We start from the raw sequence: 25,053 nt of genomic DNA, 5'->3' as shown, positions 1-25,053 counted from the left end.
TTAATGGCCTTAAAAGTAGTACATTTGCTCAAAAGGTATTATATTTTGAAAAACGAGGTACAGTATTATTTTTTTTAGTTGTACCATTTTGACAAAAAATGGTTGATTTTGTATCTGAGGGCAGTCATGGGTACGCGGTTAGGGCGTCAACTTACCAACCTGCCAGGTTGGTGAGGGGTGTAAATAACCAGTGCTCTCCCCCATCCTCCTCCATGACTGAGGTACCCTGAGCATGGTACCGTCCCGCCGCACAGCTCCCTTTAGGGCGTCTTTGTGCAAAAAACGAAAGTGTAATGAAATGTTAAGGAGGTAGAAATGACAAAAAATGTCTTGTTAATACTCGCATCGGAGTGTTGTGATGGTTGTAAAAAATAATCTAAAGGTAGTGAAAAAGGGTATTAAATGGTAGTAAATTTGACTTCAAGATTGGTGTATATTTTGCCATTATAGTGAAATGCGTATTATAGACGATTTTGGAATTTGTGATCTGTACCCCCTGAGATAAAAGGACTGTTAACTCATCTTAATATAGGATCAAGGTTTTTTATAGATTAAAAACATTTTAAATTCATTTATTTTAACACTCTTAATTAAAATTGTGCAATGTCATTTTGAAAACAAACAGATATTGTCATATTGTAGAATTTTGGATGAATTATACTGCCTTTGCAGTGACAAACAGGTGGTTTAGCATACACTGTTGGCGGTTTCAATATTGAGTGTCTTTCTGTCTCTGCCAAAGAAATGTGCATGTTGATTGTTAGGCCTGCTGTGTCTGATAAGGGGTGCCTGCAGAAGACCTTGGGCTACTTACAGAGAGCCTCTGAGACAAACAGGAGCCATCCGTATGTTTTAATATCTATAGCATACGTGTCAGAACACTCAATTTTGGTATACGTGTCAACTTTTAGTATACGTGTCTGATTTAGAGGTGGACGTCAAGAATTCATTATATGGTTTTCGAATATGTAGTAAGCCAATGTATTGATGAAAACAATGTTTGAAGTCTCTAATATTTAGAAACATGAGGTTGAAGTAACATATGATAAGCGTTGCCATGAGAAATGTTTAAGCGTATCACTTGACAATTATAACAAGGAGTCGTACCCCTGGAGATTTTAGGGTTAATTAGAGTGTGAGGGAGAAGTAGCTCCAACTGGTATGCAAGTCTGTTGACTTTGTGTGGGAGAGAGGCATGTTTTGTCTTTTTAAGGTGTGTGAGTAAGAGGGGTAGACAGAGACATGTCTCTTGCAGTATGTGTGTGAGAGAGAGTGTAAGATAGGCAACGTGTGTGTGAAAAGGAGGAGAACTGAAATAAGGTGTGTGACTGGGTAAATTAATCATAAAAGGTTTCTACACAGATAAATAAGGAATGAATGTGGATCATACCTACTGTAAGCAAATACAAGGTGGAGCCTTGGTAATTAGAAAAAGAAAGAGGGAAACTACGCTATAAGTGAAGTGAAAATAACCACCTAAGGTGAGAGTTAAGTGTTCACTGTGCACTGTAGCTCAAGACTAGCACTGCAGTTATACATAGAATTAAAACTAATAGAACACAACTAATAAAAAGAAAATATTTTGTAACACTATATCACGATTTTCGATCACTCTCTTTCCCAGAGACCGAGAGTCCAGTGAGTGGCTGCAGTGCAAAGGGGAGAGGGAGGGGTAAAGGACACTCAGAGTGTATAAGTGAGAGACGAAGAAATAATTTGTATTTTGCATGTGGCATGACGGATCATTGAGCACGACATTGTTCCCAAAATAGGAAGAACAACATGAGTGTAGATGACAAGTGTACCTAGAACCAACTTGTCTAATCTCTAGTGTGCACCCAACTGCTCTTGATTCAATGGAAGTAGCAGGCCATGGCAATAACTATTTCGCAGGGATGCGTAATTTGCAAAATATCCCTTCCACTTCGTCATTGAGCAGTTGATGGTCGATATAAACATTTACAAATGGACTATATAGACATGAACAAGACAGTGAGAGATATGAGATACGTGTTAGTAGTGGTGTGTAGACTCTCAAGATGGGTTGAAGCATATCCTAGCCCAAAGCAAGATGAGAAGTGACTGACTTTTGATAAGGGAAGTCATCCATAGGTTTGGAATTCCACAATGGGGGCTTTTGTCGCCAACATGTGGAAAAAGGTAGCTCAGACCATGCGAATGAGGTTGAGATTTGGGTGTATATTTCATCCTCAAAGCCAAGGCATGGTGTAGAGGGCAAATGGTATGCTAACGTGTTGAAAATCACTCAAAGAACAGGTCTGAATTGGGTGGATGAGGTGAAAATGAGGTGTGAGGTAAATTGAAGCACCCACTTGACACCACAGGAAATTCTCACTGGGAGGGCTATGCCAACCCAAAGATTAAGAGATGCACAGAGGCCGCCCGCCGAGGCGTTGAGTCGAGAAATGAGACAGTATATTTTGCAACTGTGTAATATTCACAAAACTGTTTATAATGAGCAACAGGCAAGAGAAAGACGTCTGGGGAAGAATGCTGAGGAAGAAGGGCTGCCGGTGCGTCCAGGGGACTACGTGTTCCTGGGAGTGTTCAACCGATCTGGACCCTAGAGCGGAGGGACCATACAAGGTAGTGAAGGCCACTGGAAGAACGGTAAGAGTTAAATGATCAGATGTGTGGTATCGCCTAAACTTTTGTTACAGGGCCCCAAGACCAAGTGGGGAATCCGAGGGCGAGGATGACCCGCCACCTGTTGCTCCCAAGTCCTTCCCAAGTGGGGGTGACAATGATGATGACAGTGACGGACCACCAAGGGGGAGCAGACCCAGGTCGGGATGAAGACGGAGGGCCGTCCCAAACTCCGTCGATATCTCCTGGGCCTTCTAGGCCTGGGGCTCCTTCTCTCTTTTCTCCCTAGTCTTTGTCAGCAGGTAACCGTAGCGGTGATCCAGAGCTCCAGGAGGGCCGAGATCCAGGAGAAAACGTGGATCCGATTGCCGCCAGAGACCCATCCAGTAGCCCCGTGGCCGATGAAGGAGGGGATGAGGGGAGTGTACCTGCCGTGCCGAGCGACCGCGGACGAGATGACCCAGAGAATGGCAGACCTGAGCAGCAGGATGATCCAGTCGCCGAGCCAGGAGGAGAAGTCGACGTGGGTACAAATGCAGAGCCCGGAGGAGCGGACGAATCTACAACCATCGATGACGGACAGCCGACCCCAGCGGAGGAACCAGAAGCACCTGGAGAGGAGCCAGAGGAAGGCGTGGAGCAGAGGAGATCCCATGAGGAACGTCCAAGCCCCCTCAACGTCGGAGACGACCTTCCAGACATTGAGAGGTGGCCATCAGATCAACCTTTCGTCAGCAGAGGGTTCCTAGAGGAGCTTAACGACCCAAATATTCCACCAGAATATGGGCCCGAGCCAGGAGGCGTTGGGCCCCGGGGAAGAGACTCCCAACCGCCCATTGAACAAGAAAGTGTGGGAGGGCACGGGGCAGAGCAAGAGCATGTCGAAGACCTCCTCCCCGATGAACTCCTTGACCCCAAAACTTTCCGTAGACCCGCACCATCAGGTGGGTCATGGTCTGATTCAGCAGCTGACGACGGGGGTGCATGGGAAAGACTCCTCTCAGAGTTCCCCGATGAATATGCAGTACAACAAGCCAAACTCTAATCCAGACCTAACCTCTTCGGAACTGACGATGACCCAGTTACAGCAGCATACTGGGAGTATGATGAGTCCGAAGGTGAAAGCAAATCTGACACAGACACAGACACACCTAGGAACAGATATCCCCCAGGAAGACGTAATGCTAGGCATAACTAGCTCAGGCAACAGAGGAATGGGAGAAATGGACACACAGACAGAGTTGACCAAGGTTATGACCCTGACACCTGAGGGAGTTGAACTTGAGAGGGGGTTGGGCAGGGATGACCTGCAGGTAGCCCAAAGTACCCCTGTTGGCTCCCAGGTATCAGGAGACGACATGTCTGTACACCCCAGACACATATGAATCTGTGTGGGTGTGGCAGTCAGGAGGCTTTAAAAGACTGGCTAATTTTAGCAGCGGACAGCAGGAAGAGCCGCGCGAAATACATGTTGCAAAAGACATTAGGGCAAAGGTTTGGAACGATGTCGAGCAGAAAAGAATTATGATGCAGGTAACAGGCATGCAGGAAGGTGATCAGAACTATTTTGCATGTCTTCAGCGAACAACTAAGGACCCTGATAGTTGGTCCCCTGCCGACATTTACATGAGTCGGTGGGAGGCTAATCCAGGACGTCTCCGCAAGAAGCGTGAACTAATGAATGACATTTCTGAATGGTTTGAGACCAATGCCTGGCTCCACTGGGCAGGTCTCTATATCCTGAAGGGGACTGTTATGCGTGCTCTAAGCAGTGGTTGAAAACATATGCCATTCCGGTCCTGTTCTCCTTGTTAGATGTGTGGAGACAAGAGGAATCTGGAGTGGTGCCTGGGTTTCCTGCCTGGGGTGGGGATGTGGAATTTTTTTAATTTCCCTGGTGTGTACTTGAAATTGGTAGTGCAGACTAGGGATGCAAACGATTAATCGAGTAATCGACTTTAATCGATCAATGTGTTAATGAATTAAAAAACATTAATCGCAATTAATCGACAATTCAACTGACAAGAGACCCAGGTGAAATGGACATGTGAAGAGTGTGTGTGAAGAGGGCTGTGAATAGTGTGAATATTTCACCTTTGGATTAAAGAATTGAAATAGAATTAATTTAAATGTGGTATTTTATCTCAGTTTCAAATTAACATTTTTAGATTTAGTAGGTTTTTCCAGAAACATTGAGATTTTGGGGAGAAAACGCCGCTTATCAATTAATCGTAAGTCGATCGATAAGGCTATCAACTAATCATTAATGAATTAATCGATAATTTGCATCCCTAGTGTAGACCTTCCTTGGGACAATCCCAACAGTTTCCAAAATGGGGTACTAATATTGGATGTATGTAAAAGGAAGTTCTCAAACATAACTGTAAGCCAAGATGCATTGATAAAAGACTATACAGTAGACAGAACAGCAAGATATGAGTGCTTTCATGGCCCGGCCCAAAATAATACGAAATGGCGTAGCACCATCTCCGGCAATCTTGGGGATGACTGGGAGGATGTGGGTACCTTTAAAGGAAAGTGTGGACACACGTGGACAAGGGACTTAAGTGGTACTTGGGGAGTACTAGACGCATGTCCATCTGTAGGTCCAAATCCAGTGCATGCCGTATGTGCTCTGGAAAATGGATTCAGCCCATATCACCCTGGTATAATAGCAACAATGACTCCAATTGACGATTTCTTCTGGGCCTGTGGACCAAAATATGGCTTACGGAAAACGCTGCCATGGAATTGGTCAGGTACATGTGCATGGGTAAGGATAGGGCAGAGAACAAATATCCTTCCCCTGTCCAAATTGAATTCCACTAACTACATAGACAATGCTATTAAACGGTCTAAAAGATCCTCCGATGACCTCAATAGAAGACATGCCACCCGAATTCACTGCCCGGAATAGGGTAATAGGGGGATTTGTAGCTGCAATACCAATCATTGGGACAGCACTAAAAGTTTCGGAAAACATTAAATGGATAAATTTTGTTTATTACAATCAACAACAATTCATGAATTACTCAATAACGGCTTTGGGTGTCCTAAACGAAAGACTGAACTGGTTAACCGAGAGCTTGGTCGCAAACAATAAAATGACGCTCCAATTACATCTGGTAGTTGATTGGCTAGCAGCAAAAGAAGGAGGCATGTGTGCGATAGTTGGGGAAGATTGATGTACATGGATACCTCCAGCGAATAGCCCTGATTTAGATAACCAATTCCGGGAGGCCATGTCCAGTTTGATACGAGTAAGAGATGTAGCCCATTACCATGCAGGGAAGGACAAAGGGTTAGAATGGTCAGGGGTAGGAAACTTCTTCTCATCAGGTTGGGCGTCACTAACAAACACCAGAGGCTCCTTTGGGACCACTATTCTGGGCTGGGTACTTAAGGTGATGTTAGGTATAGTGATAGTGGGTGCCCTGGTGTGTTGTATAACTGCATGCTGTGGGAGGATCTGTTCTAAAACTTTCGCTAATATCATTGAGAAACAACTGATAGTCCCAGGCCCAATGGAAGAACTCGCCAGAAGGGAAAATGTACTTGACACAGAAGTTGAAAATCGTCTCTATGAACTAATGGACAGGGTTCAAGATGAGGGGTTTCAAGAAAAGGGGTTCCAGTCAAGCCGAGTGTGAAACTCCCTGTATGCGAAAGCTAGTGTCGCAAAGGGGGGAGGTAGGGAGTTTTTGATTTTGTTTCAATTCACACTGATTTCCATTCATTCATCTTGATTGTGATATTATTCTAGCTGTTTTATTTCTAGTTTACATGGTTTTATTCTTACATTTTGTTTTATGTCAGGCCAAGATTTACCTATGTCTTTACTTGGTTTATTTTCCTTATTTTGTGTACTGATTCTATTTCTTACCTTCCCTATACTTTCATTTCATAATTTTCATTTCTTATTCTTACCTTGAATATGACAATCTATTCTATTTTATATTGTTTTATTCCATTCTTCGTATTATTATTATTATTATTATTATTATCATTAATCATATTTGATGAAGTTGGTGGAGACATTATAGGAGCGATTGACTTTTATTTCTTTCTCCTCTTTCAGAAAATCTCTATAATTTCATTTTGTTTCATTTTATTTCATTTCATTTCATTCTATGTCCTACGTTGTTTTAGTTTGCGACCTGTGTTTCTCATTACCTTTATTTTATGTTTTATTTCGTGCTCTTTTGTTATGTGTTAACTGCCTTTTTGTTTATTTATTATCTCTACCGTGACAAGCAGGAGGTTCTTTTCTGAATTATGTTGGTTTATTATTTAAAGGAACAGGGGTCGCCATATAACTGTGTTGAAGTACATGAAAAGTCTGTGTTGATCAACTGAGAAGTTGCAAGGTGTGAAGAGGTTGTTATGGAGAGTTTTAGCAGTCCCATTAACGATATGATAAAATGTAAAGAAAATATATAAGTCAAAAGAAAAGAGATTAAGGTAGAATACAGTGTCAGCCAGTCATGTGGACTGAAAACGGTGTGGTGCCCGACACTTTGCTGGACCACTTAGATGGCCCAGGCTTTAACTGCCTGGGATAACGAAGGACGATTGAGAGTTTTCTGTACATAATACCCCACTTGTGTGTGTGCCCGACTTGTGCAAACAGTAGTCCAAGGGAGTGCAGAAGGAGGCAGACTGGTTGCATAAGCTGGGCTGGGGGTATACCTGCATGTAGAAGCTTTTTTATATATTCCATATAGGTAACGTTAATTTTATTTGAGGACTAGCCCTCACACGCAAGGCCGCCCGTGATCTCCTCGATTAGGGTAGATTTTCGCTTGCTTATTACACTTATCATTATGATTATTTTTACGCTTTTATGATTAGTTTATTAGTTTATCAGCACGTTTATTATTTAATGCTTAAATTAGTGTACGCCTATGCATAGATTAAGTAGTATTATGAGTAGGCCGAGTGCTCACTATATTATACAGATATATGCGTTTTATGTAACCACATGTTAATCAACCTAGACGATGACTTGAGGTCCCCCAGGAGAGGTCCATCCTAAATCTAAAAAAAAGGCGAAATTCTGTAAAAGGAAGAAGCCCAGTTTGAGGGAGCTCAAAGGGCCCGAATGTACGAATGTGACGCTACTCAGCTTGGCAGTTTGACACGACAAGTGGATGGTGATTCCCCAAGAAGGGACGTGACCGCTGGCAAGGTGACCTCTAGCAAGGTGATGCTAGTGAGGCTCTTGCAGAGTAGAGGAGCGCCCAAGGCAGGGGTTCACCCAGTCGGAAGCCTGACTTGACCAGCTGAAAGTAGTCGTAACCATGCGCCCGAAGAAGTACCTATCAAAAGGGTCTTGCATGATGCAGATCCGCCGATAGAGGTTCCCTCAGTAAAAGAAGAAGTCTGGGAAGTTAAAGAGGATAGGCATGGGCCCCTCCCGGGAGACCCAAGGATCTTAGAATAGATGAAGTAGTGTTAGTACCTAGGGGAGTTGATCAAATAATGATCACTCTGACGATAATGCTTATGCTCACGCTTATGCAAATTAATTTATATTTATACTCTAGTTAAGTAGTAGTGGCATATTATCTCTATCTATAATATGTGATCTTTAAGACTATAAGACGTACCTAAGAAATAATGATGTAAGAAACATATAATAGGGAAATTTCATTCATAAGAACCGTCTCGGGAATGCAAAGGTCCCTAGAAGGATACCAGATGGAATTCACACTCTCATGAGGCTTAATAAGCCTCAAAGGGGGGAATATGTGGAGGAAATCTGGTATATAGAGTGACAGATTAGTTAGTGCTTGCACCTAGAGGATAATAAAAACGAACAGTATATTATATTACTTGCATTATATTTATATTACTATTATTACTTTTATATACTTTTATTTCTATTGTATTTGTATGTTTCAGTTCTTACTTTTAAATATCTTAACTCTCTTATGTTGAACAGAGACACAGAACCCAAAGTGTGTGTGTCTGTTAATGAGGGCTGCTGTGCCTGACAGAGGCCCAGTCTGGGCGTTTTGCCAAATGCAGGTGTACATCACTGCTTTGACGGGGAGGCTTGTATGTGGGCAAGTGTGTGTGTGTGTGTGTGCGCAGTAGTGGCTAGGACCTGATAAGAAGTCTGGGAAGACTGCCAAGTGCAGGTGGCGCACATCACTGTCTTAACAGGGATGCATGTCTGTGTGTGTGTGTGTGCGTGTGCCTTAACTTACATGCCTATACCTTACAATGAAGAGAAGTAAAAAACATATTAAGTATTACATTAGGTTGACGTTAAATTGGTTTTTATTGAAGCTCTATTTATATAAAAAAGATAAAGGTGGTTGTCCCTAGATGTGACCATATACTAATAGAGTCCCTCTCCACATACAATGTGACTGACTGAAAAAGTCCAAGTGATACCAGACCGTCGTTGGGAAGTTTCCACTGTAAGAGACCAGGTGCGCGACCTTGAAGACTAGGGAGTGAAGGCGTCTGGGTGTCCAGGACCCCCTAGACGTCCATGAGGGTGACAGCTATAAAATATGACTTCAGCAGCTAGACTGCTTTTGATAGTGGCCTATGGACCTACAGTAACATAAAGTATCTTTGTGACAGCTAGCAACAGGTGTTGTTTAACCGCAAAACTGCTTTAATTGGGAGCATTAGGTGTATCCTCGTGCCCGCGTTAGGAGAAGGGGCTACGTGGCTCCAAAAGAACAAAACGGGAGTTTCTTGTCCATGTAGGCAGGAACACCGACAGAGGAGGCCCATGATTAGGTCCTCGTTACATAGTATTCATTGGATCAGAGGCCCTTTCAAATTGCTTTGTCTCAGGCCCAGTAGCGTCCCTGCATGAAGGGTCAAACATAAGTTACACATTGCAACTTCGTTAGGTCTGGACATAAGTTATAGATAACGGAGTCTAGGTGACAGGGCTGATCCCATCTCCCAGTGTTAATGAGGAATATGATTTAAGCACCTATCAAAACTTTCCGTGAAGAGAACACAAGAGGCGTATCTAGCTACCAAGCAAGACCAGCAGCTTCTTGGGAACCCCCCAAGCGCCTAGATAATGAATAAGAGCCCATACTGTACTACAGTAGTGGTGAGTTTGGGGCAAATGTTCATTCGTTTGCATTTTCGATTGGCGCCCTATCTGAACCTAGAAACGCCTCTGGAGAGCACAGGATGTCACTTGTCAAAACCCAAAATAGCCCTTAATTTATATTCTTTTTGGAAAACTCCCGTCGATAAATCCACGATTGTGAATTTCCCCGACTTCCCATAACGTCATTTGAAATTTGATTGGCCGAGAGATGATCGGACCAGGTGGACAAAGGACAGGGATTGGTCAGGTGTACAAGATGCCCCAGGCTTGGGAGCATAAAAGATGGCCAGTCCAGAGCTCGAGAGGACAATGCCAACGGAATCCCAAGAGACAACCTGACGCATCTCCTCAGTTGATCAACTTTGCTGTCTGGCTTTGCAGTAAGTAATTCTCGACTTTGGTTTGTGGGACTTAGTTTATTGAAAATACTTAGTCTCTGGAAAAAACTTAGTCTCTGACAAAAACTTAGCCTCTGACAAAAACTTAGCCTCTGACAAAAACTTAGTCTCCAAGAAAAACTTAGTCTCAGAGGAAAACTTAGCCTCCGGAGAAAACTTAGCCTCCGGAGAAAACTTTGGTTTTACAACAACTTGTCGTCTTGTTGAAATGTTTCAAGTCTAAGATGTATTGCATTGGAAACTTGTACGTTGAACTTGCTTCTACAATGTCCCTAACCTGAGTCGAGTTAATAAAAGTCTCCATCAACAAACTATGCCGGTGTATTTGCCTATTGAATGATTTGTCTCCTAACTTATTCGTATTTTACCCCATATTCACATGGCCTGGTGATTGACACATCGATTGGAAACCACGACAGGTTAAACTTAGACTTTTTGGCTTTGGTGAAATGCTAGGCAGCAATTTAAAAAAGGCAAAATTTAATCATAAAAAATGAAGGGAAAGTCGTAGAGAGCCCAGAGAGGGTGCGTTTGAATCGTCCAGTCGCCCCGAACACGTGGAACTTCACGGCATCTTTCTACGACGTTGCATTCCAAAATGGCGGCCCCTGACGCACTCTGCATTAGGCCTGTCGAAATAATGAAGATTTATTCGCCAAAAATCAACGAAAAGTCGTACAGAGACAAATGAGGGTGCGTTTTTTTTCATCTCCTCACCCCGAACGCTAGGAAACCACTCGCGCGTCTCTAGCCCATTCCAGGAAAAAGTTGACCTTTGAGGCCTAGGGTTCGCGAGCGAGTGTATTTTAATTCGTGAAAAATCGCGCAAAGGTCCCAGTGACCCCAAATTTCTTGGGTAGCCTAATTTGAGGATGCTGAAACCAATTGTAACGTTCGGTAAGTCGTGGCGCGTTCGTTTCCGTGCGTAAAGCCGTTGTGTGTCGTGGGGCCTGCGGAGGTTCTGGTATGGGATACTGAGGTTCTGGTATGGGGCACGGAGGTTCTGGTATGGGGCACTGAGGTTCCGGAATCCCATATGTATTGCGGTACCAGGAAACTGGTAAAGTCTGGATGGATAGGCAAACAGACCTAATTTCCGGAAAATGCAGTCTGGATGGATAGGCAAACAGACTTAATTTCCGGAAAATGCAGTCTGGGCAACCTGCATTCAAATAAACACAGAAATGAACATCGTAAGGCTTCGCCGACACTTCAGAGAGTTTCGGCACTCACATTTTATTCACATTTTATGGTTGATGCTGAAAATAGAGATTTTATCTTGGTGTTTGGTTAATTTAGTTAGATTTTTTGGGCTGAATCAGATTACACCCTTGCCAGGAGTTGCACCTGGAATTTCCACCCAGAGAGTGGCTGTGTTACTGTTGCACCACAAGAGTTGTGCAAAAACAGCACCAAAAAATCTTTTTTTTCAATGAGTTTCTTTTCAAGATTTTCATGATTGACAGCAACAACTTTTACACAGATAAAACACGAGATACTTTGAACCACTGTTGAAACCATACTTACGATACTAAAAACAGAAGACACTTTAAAACATTTGGTCATTAAAACCATACTTACCCTAGATCAAAACTAATTCAGACAGATAAAACATTATTTGAACCATACTTGAACATACTTTGAACGTTAAACGACGCTTCTTTTAAAACCTAGGTCATTAAAACCATACTTTAGAGTTAAAACAGTTACAGATAAAAGATACTTAAAAATCCCATATGTATTGCGGTACCTGGAAGCTGGTGCAGTCTGGATGGATAGGCAAACAGACCTAATTTCCGGAAAATGCAGTCTGGATGGATAGGCAAAAAGACTTAATTTCCGGAAAATACAGTCTGGGCCACCTGCATTCAAATAAACACAGAAATGAACATCGTAAGGCTTCACCGACACTTCAGAGAGTTTCGGCACTCACATTTTATTCACATTTTAGGGTTGATGCTGAAGATAGAGATTTGATCTTGGTGAGCTGGTGCATGTTTTTTTGTTTGAATTATTGAGATACTTTTTTTGTTTCAAGAAACAAATGTTTTTTAAGGATCTTTTATCTGTAATTGTTTCAATTCTAAAGTATGGTTTTAATGACCTAAGTTTTGAAAGAAGCGTCCTTTAATGTTCAAAGTATGTTCAAGTATAGTTCAAGTAATGTTTTATCTCTCTGAAGTAGTTTTGACCTAGGGTAAGTATGGTTTTAATGACCAAATGTTTTAAATTGTCCTCTGTTTTTAGTGTCGTAAGTATGGTTTCAACAGTGGTTCAAAGTATCTCTGTGTAAAAGTTGTTGCTGTGAATCATGAAAATCTTGAAAAAAAAAAAAAATCCGGAAAATGCAGTCTGGATGGATAGGCAAACAGACTTAATTTCCGGAAAATGCAGTCTGGGCCACCTGCATTAAAATAAACACTGAAAAGAACACTGTAAGGCTTCGTCGACACTTCAGAGAGTTTCGGCACTCACATTTTATTCACATTTTATGGTTGATGCTAAAAATAGAGATTTGATCTTGGTGTTTGGTTAATTTAGTCAGATTTTTTGGGCTGAATCAGATTACACCCTTGCCAGGAGTTGCACCTGGAATTTCCACCCAGAGAGTGGCTGTGTTACTATTACACCACAAGAGTTGTGCAAAAACAGCACCAATTTTTTTTTTTCAATGAGTTTTTTTTTCAAGATTTTCATGAATGACAGCAACAACTTTTACACAGATAAAACACGAGATACTTTGAACCACTGTTGAAACCATACTTACGATACTAAAAACAGAAGACACTTTAAAACATTTGGTCATTAAAACAATACTTACCCTAGGTCAAAACTAATTCAGACAGATAAAACATTATTTGAACCATACTTGAACATACTTTGAACGTTAAACGACGCTTCTTTTAAAACCTAGGTCATTAAAACCATACTTTAGAGTTAAAACAGTTACAGATAAAAGATACTTAAAAATCCCATATGTATTGCGGTACCTGGAAGCTGGTGCAGTCTGGATGGATAGGCAAACAGACCTAATTTCCGGAAAATGCAGTCTGGATGGATAGGCAAAAAGACTTAATTTCCGGAAAATACAGTCTGGGCCACCTGCATTCAAATAAACACAGAAATGAACATCGTAAGGCTTCACCGACACTTCAGAGAGTTTCGGCACTCACATTTTATTCACATTTTAGGGTTGATGCTGAAAATAGAGATTTGATCTTGGTGAGCTGGTGCATGTTTTTTTGTTTGAATTATTGAGATACTTTTTTTGTTTCAAGAAACAAATGTTTTTTAAGGATCTTTTATCTGTAATTGTTTCAATTCTAAAGTATGGTTTTAATGACCTAAGTTTTGAAAGAAGCGTCCTTTAATGTTCAAAGTATGTTCAAGTATAGTTCAAGTAATGTTTTATCTCTCTGAAGTAGTTTTGACCTAGGGTAAGTATGGTTTTAATGACCAAATGTTTTAAATTGTCCTCTGTTTTTAGTGTCGTAAGTATGGTTTCAACAGTGGTTCAAAGTATCTCTGTGTAAAAGTTGTTGCTGTGAATCATGAAAATCTTGAAAAAAAAAAAAAATCCGGAAAATGCAGTCTGGATGGATAGGCAAACAGACTTAATTTCCGGAAAATGCAGTCTGGGCCACCTGCATTCAAATAAACACAGAAATGAACATTGTAAGGCTTCGTCGACACTTCAGAGAGTTTCGGCACTCACATTTTATTCACATTTTATGGTTGATGCTAAAAATAGAGATTTGATCTTGGTGTTTGGTTAATTTAGTCAGATTTTTTGGGCTGAATCAGATTACACCCTTGCCAGGAGTTGCACCTGGAATTTCCACCCAGAGAGTGGCTGTGTTACTGTTACACCACAAGAGTTGTGCAAAAACAGCACCAAATTTTTTTTTTTTTTAAATCAGTTTTTTTTTTCAAGATTTTCATGATTCACAGCAACAACTTTTACACAGAGATACTTTGAACCACTGTTGAAACCATACTTACGACACTAAAAACAGAGGACACTTTAAAACATTTGGTCATTAAAACCATACTTACCCTAGGTCAAAACTACTTCAGAGAGATAAAACATTACTTGAACTATACTTGAACATACTTTGAACATTAAAGGACGCTTCTTTCAAAACTTAGGTCATTAAAACCATACTTTAGAATTAAAACAGTTACAGATAAAAGATCCTTAAAAACATTTGTTTCTTGAAACAAAAAAAGTATCTCAATAATTCAAACAAAAAACATTAAAAACAAGAACATTTGAATCTTTGAAGGGGAAATGGTTAAGGGACGGGGCCGCATCTGCGATATGGATTTGACGGTGTGTATTTGCTTGCAGACGAGGGGGGTGCGCTGGCTGCAGCTTCCTTCTCGGGTGTTTTCAGGCCTACAGAGATATAAAGCGCACTGAAATAATTCAGTTCCTTATTTCAACTGCACAGTCCACACATAAAGTAAAAAGATTGGGCCCAGTTACTTACCTGTCCACTTCCTCACGCGCCTTGGGGTGAGGCGTTCTAAAGGCACGGACATTCTTGCCAGTTTGCGTTTGGCTTCTGCAATGTTTTTCTTTTGAAAATAAAAAATCAGACATGTTAAAGTTTGAAGTCTGTATATCCTTGTTTGTCTGTGTCTCTCATCAATGTTTTTCGCCTAACTAACTAACTGGATGGGAAAATTCCAAAAACTCAGTATAGGAAATAATATGTACCTTATGTTGTTTCAGCCACGCAGCCCTGGCCATGTCTTTGCCCGTGCCGTCTTCCAGGAATTTTGGTGACTGATAAAAGAAGTCAGACAAAAATATGAGTAAAACACAAGAATCCCACCTGAGAGTGCGACTTTTCTACTAAATAAGAAATAGCACGTCAGACTTACGGTGAAGAGAGACTTCCTGGGCTTCTTTTTCGGAGTTTCCTCCAACACCTCTATCTCTCTCGCCTCTTCCTCTTCCTCTTCCTCAGAGGACGAGATCCTCCCCCAGTTTTTCCGCTTTGGTGACCCAAGCTCTTCATCAGAGGAGTCGACGACTCGCTTGCTCTTCCGTTTTCCTTTCCCACTCGCTTTTTCTTTTCCTCCATCCTGCTTTTTGTCTTCCTTCATCCCCCAGTCCGAATCTCCCTCATCTTCCTCCTCCTCATCCCTCAGGTCCTCCTCGTCGTCCTCCTCCTCCTCCTCCTCCTCATCCTGCTCCTCGTCCATTGCTGCCTCCTCGTTCTCAACAATTGTCAACTCCCCTACCATCTTCGAGAGCATTAGCTCTCTGATTTCAGTGATCTCATCAGGGTTTGGGACTTTTTGATAAAACTTTTGGTTGGTTGTGAGGTCGTGGCACATTTGTCCAGCAATCTTACGGCCTTCGAGCGTGTCGGACGTCTTGACGGCCTAACAAGAGAACATATTTATACATACTTATACATACATGCATAAATGCATAAATTAATACAGGTACATGCATACACAAATAATGTGACTCACATGTGTGGCGATGGAGTCCCTCAACCCGCTGAAGGTTGGCGCAGGGTTCGGCATGCCCAATTCAGCCCACATTTTTCTGTGAAACTCCAGTAGAGCTGGGGCAATCCCCCCACTCATACTGGAGAAGACATGGGGGCATCCCCTGCCCTCCAGCCCCTTCCTCGCCTCCAACCAATTGGTGATTGTCGCGTAGACCTTGTCGCTGACGGTCACCGGGGCATCGCCAAAGGTTGCACGAGTTTTATGGTCTTTGACCTGTTTGAGGACACAATGAGTAAAACAGACATTGCACATTATATTACATTACATTACAATATATGACAGAGCTTTACTTGACAGATGAATGGAGATGAAAACATACGTAGATGATGTGACACGATTGTGTCCTCTTTGCCTCCTCAACCTCATGCACCATCATATTTTTCAGGGCGACCAACCTGTGGCCGGTCTCCCCTACTATGAGGCCGGCCAACAGGGAGAGAAATTTGTGGATTGAGACCCTCGTCTTTCTTTTCATGGCGATATCTAAGATTATGTAGATAAAAAAACAGGAAAAATAATGCATTAACAATTTATAGTCGGTAACACCCTTAAAATTTTGGATATACAAGATTATATAAAGACTTACTGAAATATTTCACAATGTTTGAGTTGGATTTCTTTATCCAAGTCTTGTGAACATCGAGGGGGAGTATTTTGTCTGGAATGTAGAATAGAATAGAATAGACTTAGACTTACTTTTATTAATGGAATAGAAGAGAATGCATTTAAGTACAATAAAATAAAGCAGATATTGAGAGCCTTGCCAGATTTTTTGCGCTGGTAATTAACTCGGTGGCTGGTGACGTCGGCCCTGAGTCTCCGGAGCTCCCTCCTCAACTCCTCCATCAGCCTCCCCAGCTTGCGTTGGGAGATCCTGACGCCTGAGGGCCAGATCCTCCCAATCCACGTCAGGAAATCCAGCACACTGGTAATTTTGTGTTTCAGAGTGGTGGGCTTGAGCCCTTGGTCTTTCCACACCCGCAAAGCCCTAAAAACAAATTCAAAAAAGGTGTTTTGGGGGGATTTCATGCAAACGGCAACCTCTTTGACACATAGGATCAGAAGAGTGATCATCAATCACATGTCAGTACTTACTTCTGAACGTTGCTTTGTTCGGTCAAGAACATAAGGTTTGAAGAAGGCACGCCTCCTGCGGCGTTGATCAGAAATTTCCTCACGGTTGACACGCGCTGTTGGGCGTTGTCTCTATCTTTTGAAGTCCCTTTTTTAAGGGCATCGCGATCGGCGTACTGGATGAGGAGTTTCTCTACAAAAATATAGTAGTTAAATTACATTTCCCTTAGTTGACAGTTGTTTTGCAATGTGGTTTACCATTAGGTACAGGATATTGGTTACAGTCCCTGGAGTGATGTGGGTTTGGTTGTCTTGCTCAGGGGTTCTTCAAACATGAATTGAGGTGTACGGAGAGGTAAGTGTAAGATTTAAACCTCTGATCTTCTCTACTTAACCCTTTAAGCGCCAAAGTCGCAGAATTGCGACGGTACGTCATCATGAACAAAAGCGCATGTAGATCAAACCAGCGGTCTTAATAGTGTTCATCCTCCCTACCAGTAGTTGGCAGACATGCTACCCTTTCAAACAAGACTACGATTGCGTCATTTTGTAGTTCACAGAGTCTTTGGTGAAGCAGTAAAAGACGCGACAAGTGACGCGACAACAAAATGCGGAAGTAGCCACTTTGCGTCGTTGACTCGAGGCGTACGAGTTGGATTTGTGTTGTTATCAGTGAACTATCAGCGAGCTATTTCATCATGGCTAGTGAGAAGTTGAATCGTGGTGAAGTTCTGAGCATGTTATTTGACTATTTTGACTACGAAGGACAGTTTTTATCTCACGAGGAGGATAATGATCGGACGAGCACTCTTTGTTTACCGTGGCGAAACTTCCGAAGGCAGTGATGCCGACATGCGAAGCAAGGATGTTCTCTAAGCACACACACACACATTGACACTCATTCGGTGACTTTATCCGATCTCAAAGGAGTCGGTGGTAGTGGCGAATGCAGTCGTAGTGTCCATACAGGTATTGGTGGAGGAATTAGGGGTGAGAGAAGTGGGTCTGGTATGTTAGCTTGGGCTCCCTCCATTCAACCCCCGGTTATGCGGGTAGCCACCTATCCGGACGCAAACCAAACGCAATAATCCTGGGATCAGACAAACACTGTTCACCAAGCAGCACACACGCACCCATTCTGTCCCTCTTTCTGACTTCTACTGGGTGGATGGCAGCGGCGAACGTGGCCATATCTCCGTATGGAGAGGTGTTGGTAATAGAACGCACGGTGAAGAGAAGACGCATAGGCAACCCTAAAACATGAATGTTTTAGACTCGTTGTTGACAATCAGACTGGTCACAACGTTTTGACTGTCTTTGTAAGAGTTATACAAATCAGTAAAACAGCAAATAGAGACGAAAGAGGTGGCGATATATTTCCCTCAAACGGGGGAGAGGGTGGAAGGGCGCTGCGCTCTCCACGCGAGGGGGCGGGGATTGTGTTCCTAATCGGCTTCAGGTGTCAGGCTATAACGTAGCCTAATTACGTTGGACACAATACTATGGACATGATACTTGTGATTTCATACCCATTATGTTGACAGTTTGCCCATTAGTTTTGTGAAATGTAAGTGACAAACTGTAGAAGCCACTGCTAGACTGTGCCATGATCAACCATTTTACTGCCTATACAGCGCCTGCTCCAAAGGCCATAGTAGGCTATACAGATGTAAAAATAGGCATAAATATGAATTGAATATGTGTGCTGACCCTTTCTGTGAAAGTTTCACAAGCTAAAAAGGTACAGGTTACAGATACAAACATGTTCGGCCCTCCAGGCAAAAGTAGTAATTGTTGCATTATATATTTCAATATTATTGCATTATATTATTGCAATATTACAATATATACTATATATATTCTGCCTAAAACTACTTATTTCCTTGACCATAGTGTATGTGCACTATGTGATAGTAATGGAATGTCAAATATTGCTAAATAAATTCAATAATCTATTGAAAATGATCAATATTTTCCAAAAAATATTAAAAATTCAAAATGGCCGCCACCATATGGCGTCATAATATGCAAATTAGGTATGCATATTTACTCCCAAAATAATCTTGGGGTCATCCCCAATATTTGTCTAATTGACAGTCAAGCTCTATCTGTTACCAGTGTCAAGCCACAGTCATTTGAATTTATCATGCCAACATTCAGCTTTTTTGAAAAATAAATTGTGGCGCTTATATACTATATATATTCTGCCTAAAACTACTTATTTCCTTGACCATAGTGTATGTGCACTATGTGATAGTAATGGAATGTCAAATATTGCTCAATAAATTCAATAATCTATTGAAAATTATCAATATTTTCCAAAAATTATTAAAAATTCAAAATGGCCGCCACCATATGACGTCATAATATGCAAATTAGGTATGCATATTTACTCCCAAAATAATCTTGGGGTCATCCCCAATATTTGTCTAATTGACAGTCAAGCTCTATCTGTTACCAGTGTCAAGCCACAGTCATTTGAATTTATCATGCCAATATTCAGCTTTTTTGAAAAATAAAGTGTGGCGCTTAAAGGGTTAAGTCAACATCTTGACCATGGCTGACTCTGCTAAGAAAGGAAATTAATCTCTGGAGAGCTGCAGGGGAAAAAAACATTTAAAAACATACTTACCAAAGCCTGGTGTATCCACATCCAAATCCACGATGGGGTCTCTTGGCTTTTGGCCTTTACCTTTACGGTTCTTTTTCATATTGTTGATGTATAGTTTTAACATGCAGATATGGTTTCTTAGTTTTCTGTTGGCCTCATCCCTCACTCTGCATCCAGGGCATTCCAAGCCAGAGGGGCGGGCAGCGTCGGACGGGCCAGCGGCATCCTCTGGAGGCGGGACGGGTAGGCCTGGGGCGTTTTCCAGGTCCTCGGCTGTCATATCCAGGGTCGTCACCATCGGTTGTACAGGGTTGGACTCCCGCAGCCTTCTCAGGTTGGCTATTGCCACTTTCTCTATTGCCTGCATGTGCATGTCACGGCGCTGCTCAGGCTAATTAATAAGAAATATGTGTCAAGATTTAGTAGGAGCTACAGCCAGTGTATTTGGGATATTCCCAATGTTGTGTATGCAAAAATCTGTTCAAAAAACATCACCCTCACCGCCCAGTCCGTGTGCCATCCTTTAAGATGTTTATCAAGTCGATCATATTTGTGCCCGCAGGTCAAACATTCTAAAGGTTCCTTACATCCACTAAAGCACACAAAATAAAATAAAGCTTAATGAACAGAATTCAACAAAATACACTATCATCAAGGGTTAGTACATCTGACATTGAGTTGATACTATATTGTAAAAAAAAAAATATTCACCGTCCCGTCAACATAATTTTCAGAAGCTTCATTTCTGTGTTGTTTCTGACAGCGTGAAACTTAGCCAGGTGCTGCCCCAGCCAATTGACGGACTTGCCGCATAAGGTGCATAACCCTTTGATGCAGATGCAAAAAATGGCAATTTCCGCCTATATTTGACACTTATTATGTACAGTAGAATATCTCTGGTTCTACATATGCTATTTACAAAATTTATGAACCACATAACAGAATACATTTGGGACATCATGTTCAAAGAGTTAAAGTGTTTTAATGAGAACATTATGAATTCAATATTACAGTTGGCACAGCAGTAAAAATGTAAAAAAATCAAAAATCGCCTATGATTTATTTGGATTCTATAGTGCACAATTATTTAGGAGTGGCACAGGTCCAAAAAAAATACATGACATGATGCACCTATATGTTGGCAACATGTGTGAAAAATTTGAAGGCAATAGACAAAGGTTTGTAAGAGCTGCAAAAGAATATCCATTACATGACATAGGCGTTCCCAAAAGTGTCTACCCAACCTCTCCAAACCTCTCCAAAAGTACCCAAAGGCAAAAACAGTCATATCAATAAAAATCAAGTGTGACTCCACTTACATTTACATTTAGTCCTATATAAACCCATTTTTTTGATTAATTGAGAAGCATAGCTGTATTTTCTACAGCAGGGGTCCACACTCTCTCCAAAACGTGCCCAAAACCTATCCAGACTTATATACTGTTATACTGAAGCACTGCACATTGTGCTTTTGCTAGGTGCAGTGGATATGAATGTATGCATACTGTGTACTATTTTTCAGATATGATCAGTCTTCTGAAAATGATTTTCCAAGGGAGTTTTTCCCTCAAGGAGCCTTTCCTCAAAACGTTGCTTCCCAAGGATGTATGACTTGGAACACATCAAAATGTGTGTGTGTGTGTGTGTCAGACTTCTAAAATAGATAGATCTGCATGATTGAACGAACACTACTATACAAACACAGTCATTAGTAATATTATTATAGTTACAAAAATGGCCACACAAGTAGCCCGGGCACGTCATACTTCCTGTGACACTGCATAGTAAGACTGGGCATGTCCATAGTACCTGTAACGATGCATTTTTCGCTTCTCAATTTGTTTGCTATATTGTATTGTCAGTCAAGGCAAGCACACCAGAGCCCCGTTGGCCAGAACACAAAGGTCCAGTGGGGAGTATGATTGGAGCAAGTCCAGCTGGACTTCTGGGCGGCGTTAGGGGGAGAAAAGAAGTATTGTTGGCTTGACATCAGCGACAGTAATGTCTTGCCAACCATCAGGGTCGTCATCTGCTGTGTTGCACAGCTGGCTTTGCGGTGGGGCAGGGCGACGGCGTGCAGGAGAGGGACCCTTGCGTCGTGCAGCAGAGGCAACTGGAGGGCGACGGCGGGCAGGAGAGGATGAGGGTGACAGTCACAGCAGGAGGTCGCATGCGGCGCGAGGAGGCAGCGGCAGTAGGCCGGGAGGAGGAGGCAGCCGCAGCATCAGGTCGTAATGAGGAGACAGCCGCAGCAGCAGCAGACCGGGAGGAGGAGGCAGCCGCAGCATCAGGCCATAATGAGGAGACAGCCGCAGCAGCAGCAGACCGGGAGGAGGAGGCAGCCGCAGCATCAGGCCATAAGGAGGTGGTAGCCGCAGCTTCAGGCCATAAGGAGGAGGCAGCCGCAGCAGCAGCAGACCGGGAGGAGGAGGCAGCCGCAGCATCAGGCCATAAGGAGGAGGTAGCCGCAGCTTCAGGCCATAAGGAGTAGGTAGCCGCAGCTTCAGGCCATAAGGAGGAGGCAGCCGCAGCAGCAGCAGACCGGGAGGAGGAGGCAGCCGCAGCAGCAGCAGGGACCCTTGCAGCGTGCAGCAGAGGCAACTGGAGGGCGACGGCGGGCAGGAGAGGAGGGGGAGAGGGTGACAGTCTCAGCAGGAGGTCGCTTGCGGCACGAGGAGGCAGCGGCAGCAGGCCGGGAGAAGGAGGCAGCCGCAGCAGCAGCAGTGGCCGTGGCAGGCTGTAGCCGGTGACTAGCAGACTGTGGTGGGGCAACAGAAGGAGCAGTGGAGGTGGAAGGCTTTGGAGGGGCAGCAGCAGAAGTGGTGGCTGGTATTGTGATATCTCCAGACAGCCTCTGTATTTCAGCAGAAGCTGCAGCAACCTGCACCAGATGTTCTGAAGCTCCCAATTCATCTGCCAATTTGTGTAGGGCATGTCCCGCTCTGTTCTTCTCCACTGTCCACCTCCACATCTACAGGAGACTCCCCTCTAAGTAAAGAAGATATATACTACATGTTATTTCTTACAATAAGGACCATTTGCATGTATTTCATTGCAGTGAACACTTTGACAAACAAAGAATTGATCTGAGCAGCAACATTAAATTGATGTATTTATGTATATTTATATGTAAGCATTCAAATGCATGTAGTAACACATTAGTAAAGTGTAATAGCAGTAGTATGGTAGTGACCTTTACAACTACTATTACAGCGCTTACGCTGTACCTTGCATCTACCTTGCCATTTTGACAACATAGTGATTGTGCAAACAGTATTATAATTATAATAATTATATAATATAGTATTATGCATTTGCAATGCTCAGCATGCACTTTATAACTATATAACTATTATGCATAGCTACCCTGTAAATTTGGATAGCTATTATATGACCATATAATATAGAATAACATTTGCTATTACTATTATTATTATTTTTATTATTATTATTAAAAGCACTAAATGAGGTCAAGTAGTTATGCAGCCACCCAATGTGTACTAGTGTGAATGTCAATTGTTGTGTTTTATCTTTTATGTTCTATGTGCTTGTCTGCTTATAACTTATGTCTCACTGTGTCTTATGTGTATTGTGCCAGCGAGTGCAATACATTGCCCCACGGGGACAAATAAAGTTCTAACTAACTTATTATTATATATAGAGTCGAGTCATATCTATCTATCTATCTATCTATCTATCTATCTATCTATCTATCTATCTATCTATCTATCTATCTATCTATCTATCTATCTATCTATCTATCTATCTATCTATCTATCTATCTATCTATCTATCTATCGGTGCGTGCATACAGTCGGTGTAGTAATGCTAGTGTGCAGTCGCATGTAGGCTACTTACACGTCCAAAACGGGATCTATGCGCTCGTCAAACGGCTCCTCCTCAGCTGAGTCCATGCTGTCAGGATATCCATTACTGAGACAATCAATGTCATCATCAATGTCGTCGTCAAATAACAGCTGTAGGACTTTATCCGTATTAAAATAGCGACGCTGCATCTTCCTGAGTTTTTTAAATTTCGCGCTGTCGGGGAAACACCGCTATGCGCAACTGCGAGAAGGTCATTTACGCACATGGCCAGGCAAAACACAAGCAACCGAACATGATGGTTACGCATGGACCAATCGCGTTTGCTTTTCGCTCTAACGTGGGGAATCCCCTGATTTTGTCAACCAGATGGGCGAATACTATTGGCCGAATAAGATATCATTGACCTTTAAACTCCATGGTTTGGGCTATTGTTATTTTACGCAACCTTGTTCAAACCCGGAAGTAGATTTCGCGTGTAGAACTCGCTTGACAAAAGTTAATCAAACACAAAAAATAATGAAATCTAGCGAACAGAAACGATGGATTCTAACAGATAACAAGTTAATGCTTCAGTCTACAGCCTTGTTTTTGAGGAATAAATGATTTTATTATCATCAAAATGTCGAAGTCTCCGTGGATTATTTCAATGAGGGAATTCAGTCACTTGTAACACCTAAAGGTAAGCAAACTCATAACACATCAAATTCAAACTTTAAGTCTTCAAACTTAAGGTATATCTTTATGGTGGTGTAAATGAATTTTACATGGGGTTTCAGACCGTTTCAAACGCTCCTATTATGTTTATACATAACAATTTGTTTACGGACAATTTGTTTACATTATCAATGAACATAGCGTGCGGTTGATGGAGGATTATGAGCTAACCGTGGTAGCTACAATCGTTGGGTTTTCTGTGTTTGTAGAACCAAGTGTGTTTATTAGTTGTGTGTATCGATTTTCTTTCTGAAACATTTTGTTTATACAAATATGTTTGTACTTGTTGTTTCGATCGTCTGATGTCCCGTATGCGCATCCGCTAGGGGCGCTAACGCATCAAAGGGTTAAGGTTGCTCTGAAGAACAAGTAATTGCATAAGTGAAACCGTGCAAAGAATAATGAAAAGAAAAACAAAAAAAGTTAGATAAAGGTTAGGGACATAGACGTTGCACGTACCGTTCAGAAATGGTTAAACAAACAATAACTGGCAGCTAATTACTCGTAGCATGTTGTTATGACAACAAAATAATCAACAAAAACAATTTGTCATTGCTATGGCTAATTAGATGTAGCATGTTACTACGATACTCTAGAAAAAGACGGGAAGTCTCTAGCACGTACGGTTCAAAAGTTATTAAAGAAAAACTAACTAGCGGCTAATTACTCGGAGCGTGTTGCTATGACGACAAAAAAAAACAACGAAAACCTTCTACGACCTTCGGTTCCAAAGTTAGCGTCAGAAAAAACGATTTTTAAAATTTGTCATTGCTATGGCTAATTAGATGTAGCATGTTACTACGATACTCTAGAAAAAAACGGGAAGTTTCTAGCACATACGGTTCAAAAGTTATTAAAGAAAAACTAACTAGCGGCTAATTACTCGGAGCGTGTTGCTATGACGACAAAAAAAGCAACGAAAACCTTCTACGACCTTCGGTTCCAAAGTTAGCGTCAGAAAAAACGATTTTTAAAAATGTTCATTGCTATGGCTAATTAGATTTAGCATGTTAGTACGATACTCTAGAAAAAAACGGGAAGTCTCTAGCATGTACGGAACAAAAGTTATTAAAGAAAAACTAACTAGCGGCTAATTACTCGGAGCGTGTTGCTATGACGACAAAAAAACAAACTAAAACCTTCTACGACCTTCGGTTCTCAAGTTAGCTAAAAAGAAACCGATTTTTACAAATAGCGCT

General features: G+C 42.0%; 1 protein-coding gene across 1 annotated transcript; it reads right to left on the bottom strand.

Moving 5' to 3' along the window:
- Nucleotides 1–19,283: 19,283 nt before the first annotated feature.
- LOC134442910 (carbohydrate-responsive element-binding protein-like) lies at nucleotides 19,284–23,751 on the bottom strand. Its single transcript, XM_063192876.1, has 5 exons — nucleotides 23,171–23,751; nucleotides 21,836–22,300; nucleotides 21,327–21,425; nucleotides 19,479–19,703; nucleotides 19,284–19,298 (listed from the first exon to the last, which is right to left on the bottom strand). The coding sequence occupies exons 2-5, from the start codon at nucleotides 22,244–22,246 to the stop codon at nucleotides 19,284–19,286; spliced, it is 750 nt and encodes a 249-aa protein (XP_063048946.1). The 5' UTR covers nucleotides 22,247–22,300; nucleotides 23,171–23,751.
- Between the last annotated feature and the right edge of the window lie 1,302 nt (nucleotides 23,752–25,053).

This window comes from Engraulis encrasicolus, unplaced genomic scaffold (genome assembly GCF_034702125.1).
Source record: "Engraulis encrasicolus isolate BLACKSEA-1 unplaced genomic scaffold, IST_EnEncr_1.0 scaffold_266_np1212, whole genome shotgun sequence".
Lineage (NCBI taxonomy): Eukaryota > Metazoa > Chordata > Actinopteri > Clupeiformes > Engraulidae > Engraulis > Engraulis encrasicolus.
Note: the sequence above shows the minus strand (reverse complement) of the source record. Positions and strands in the feature narration are given on the sequence as shown.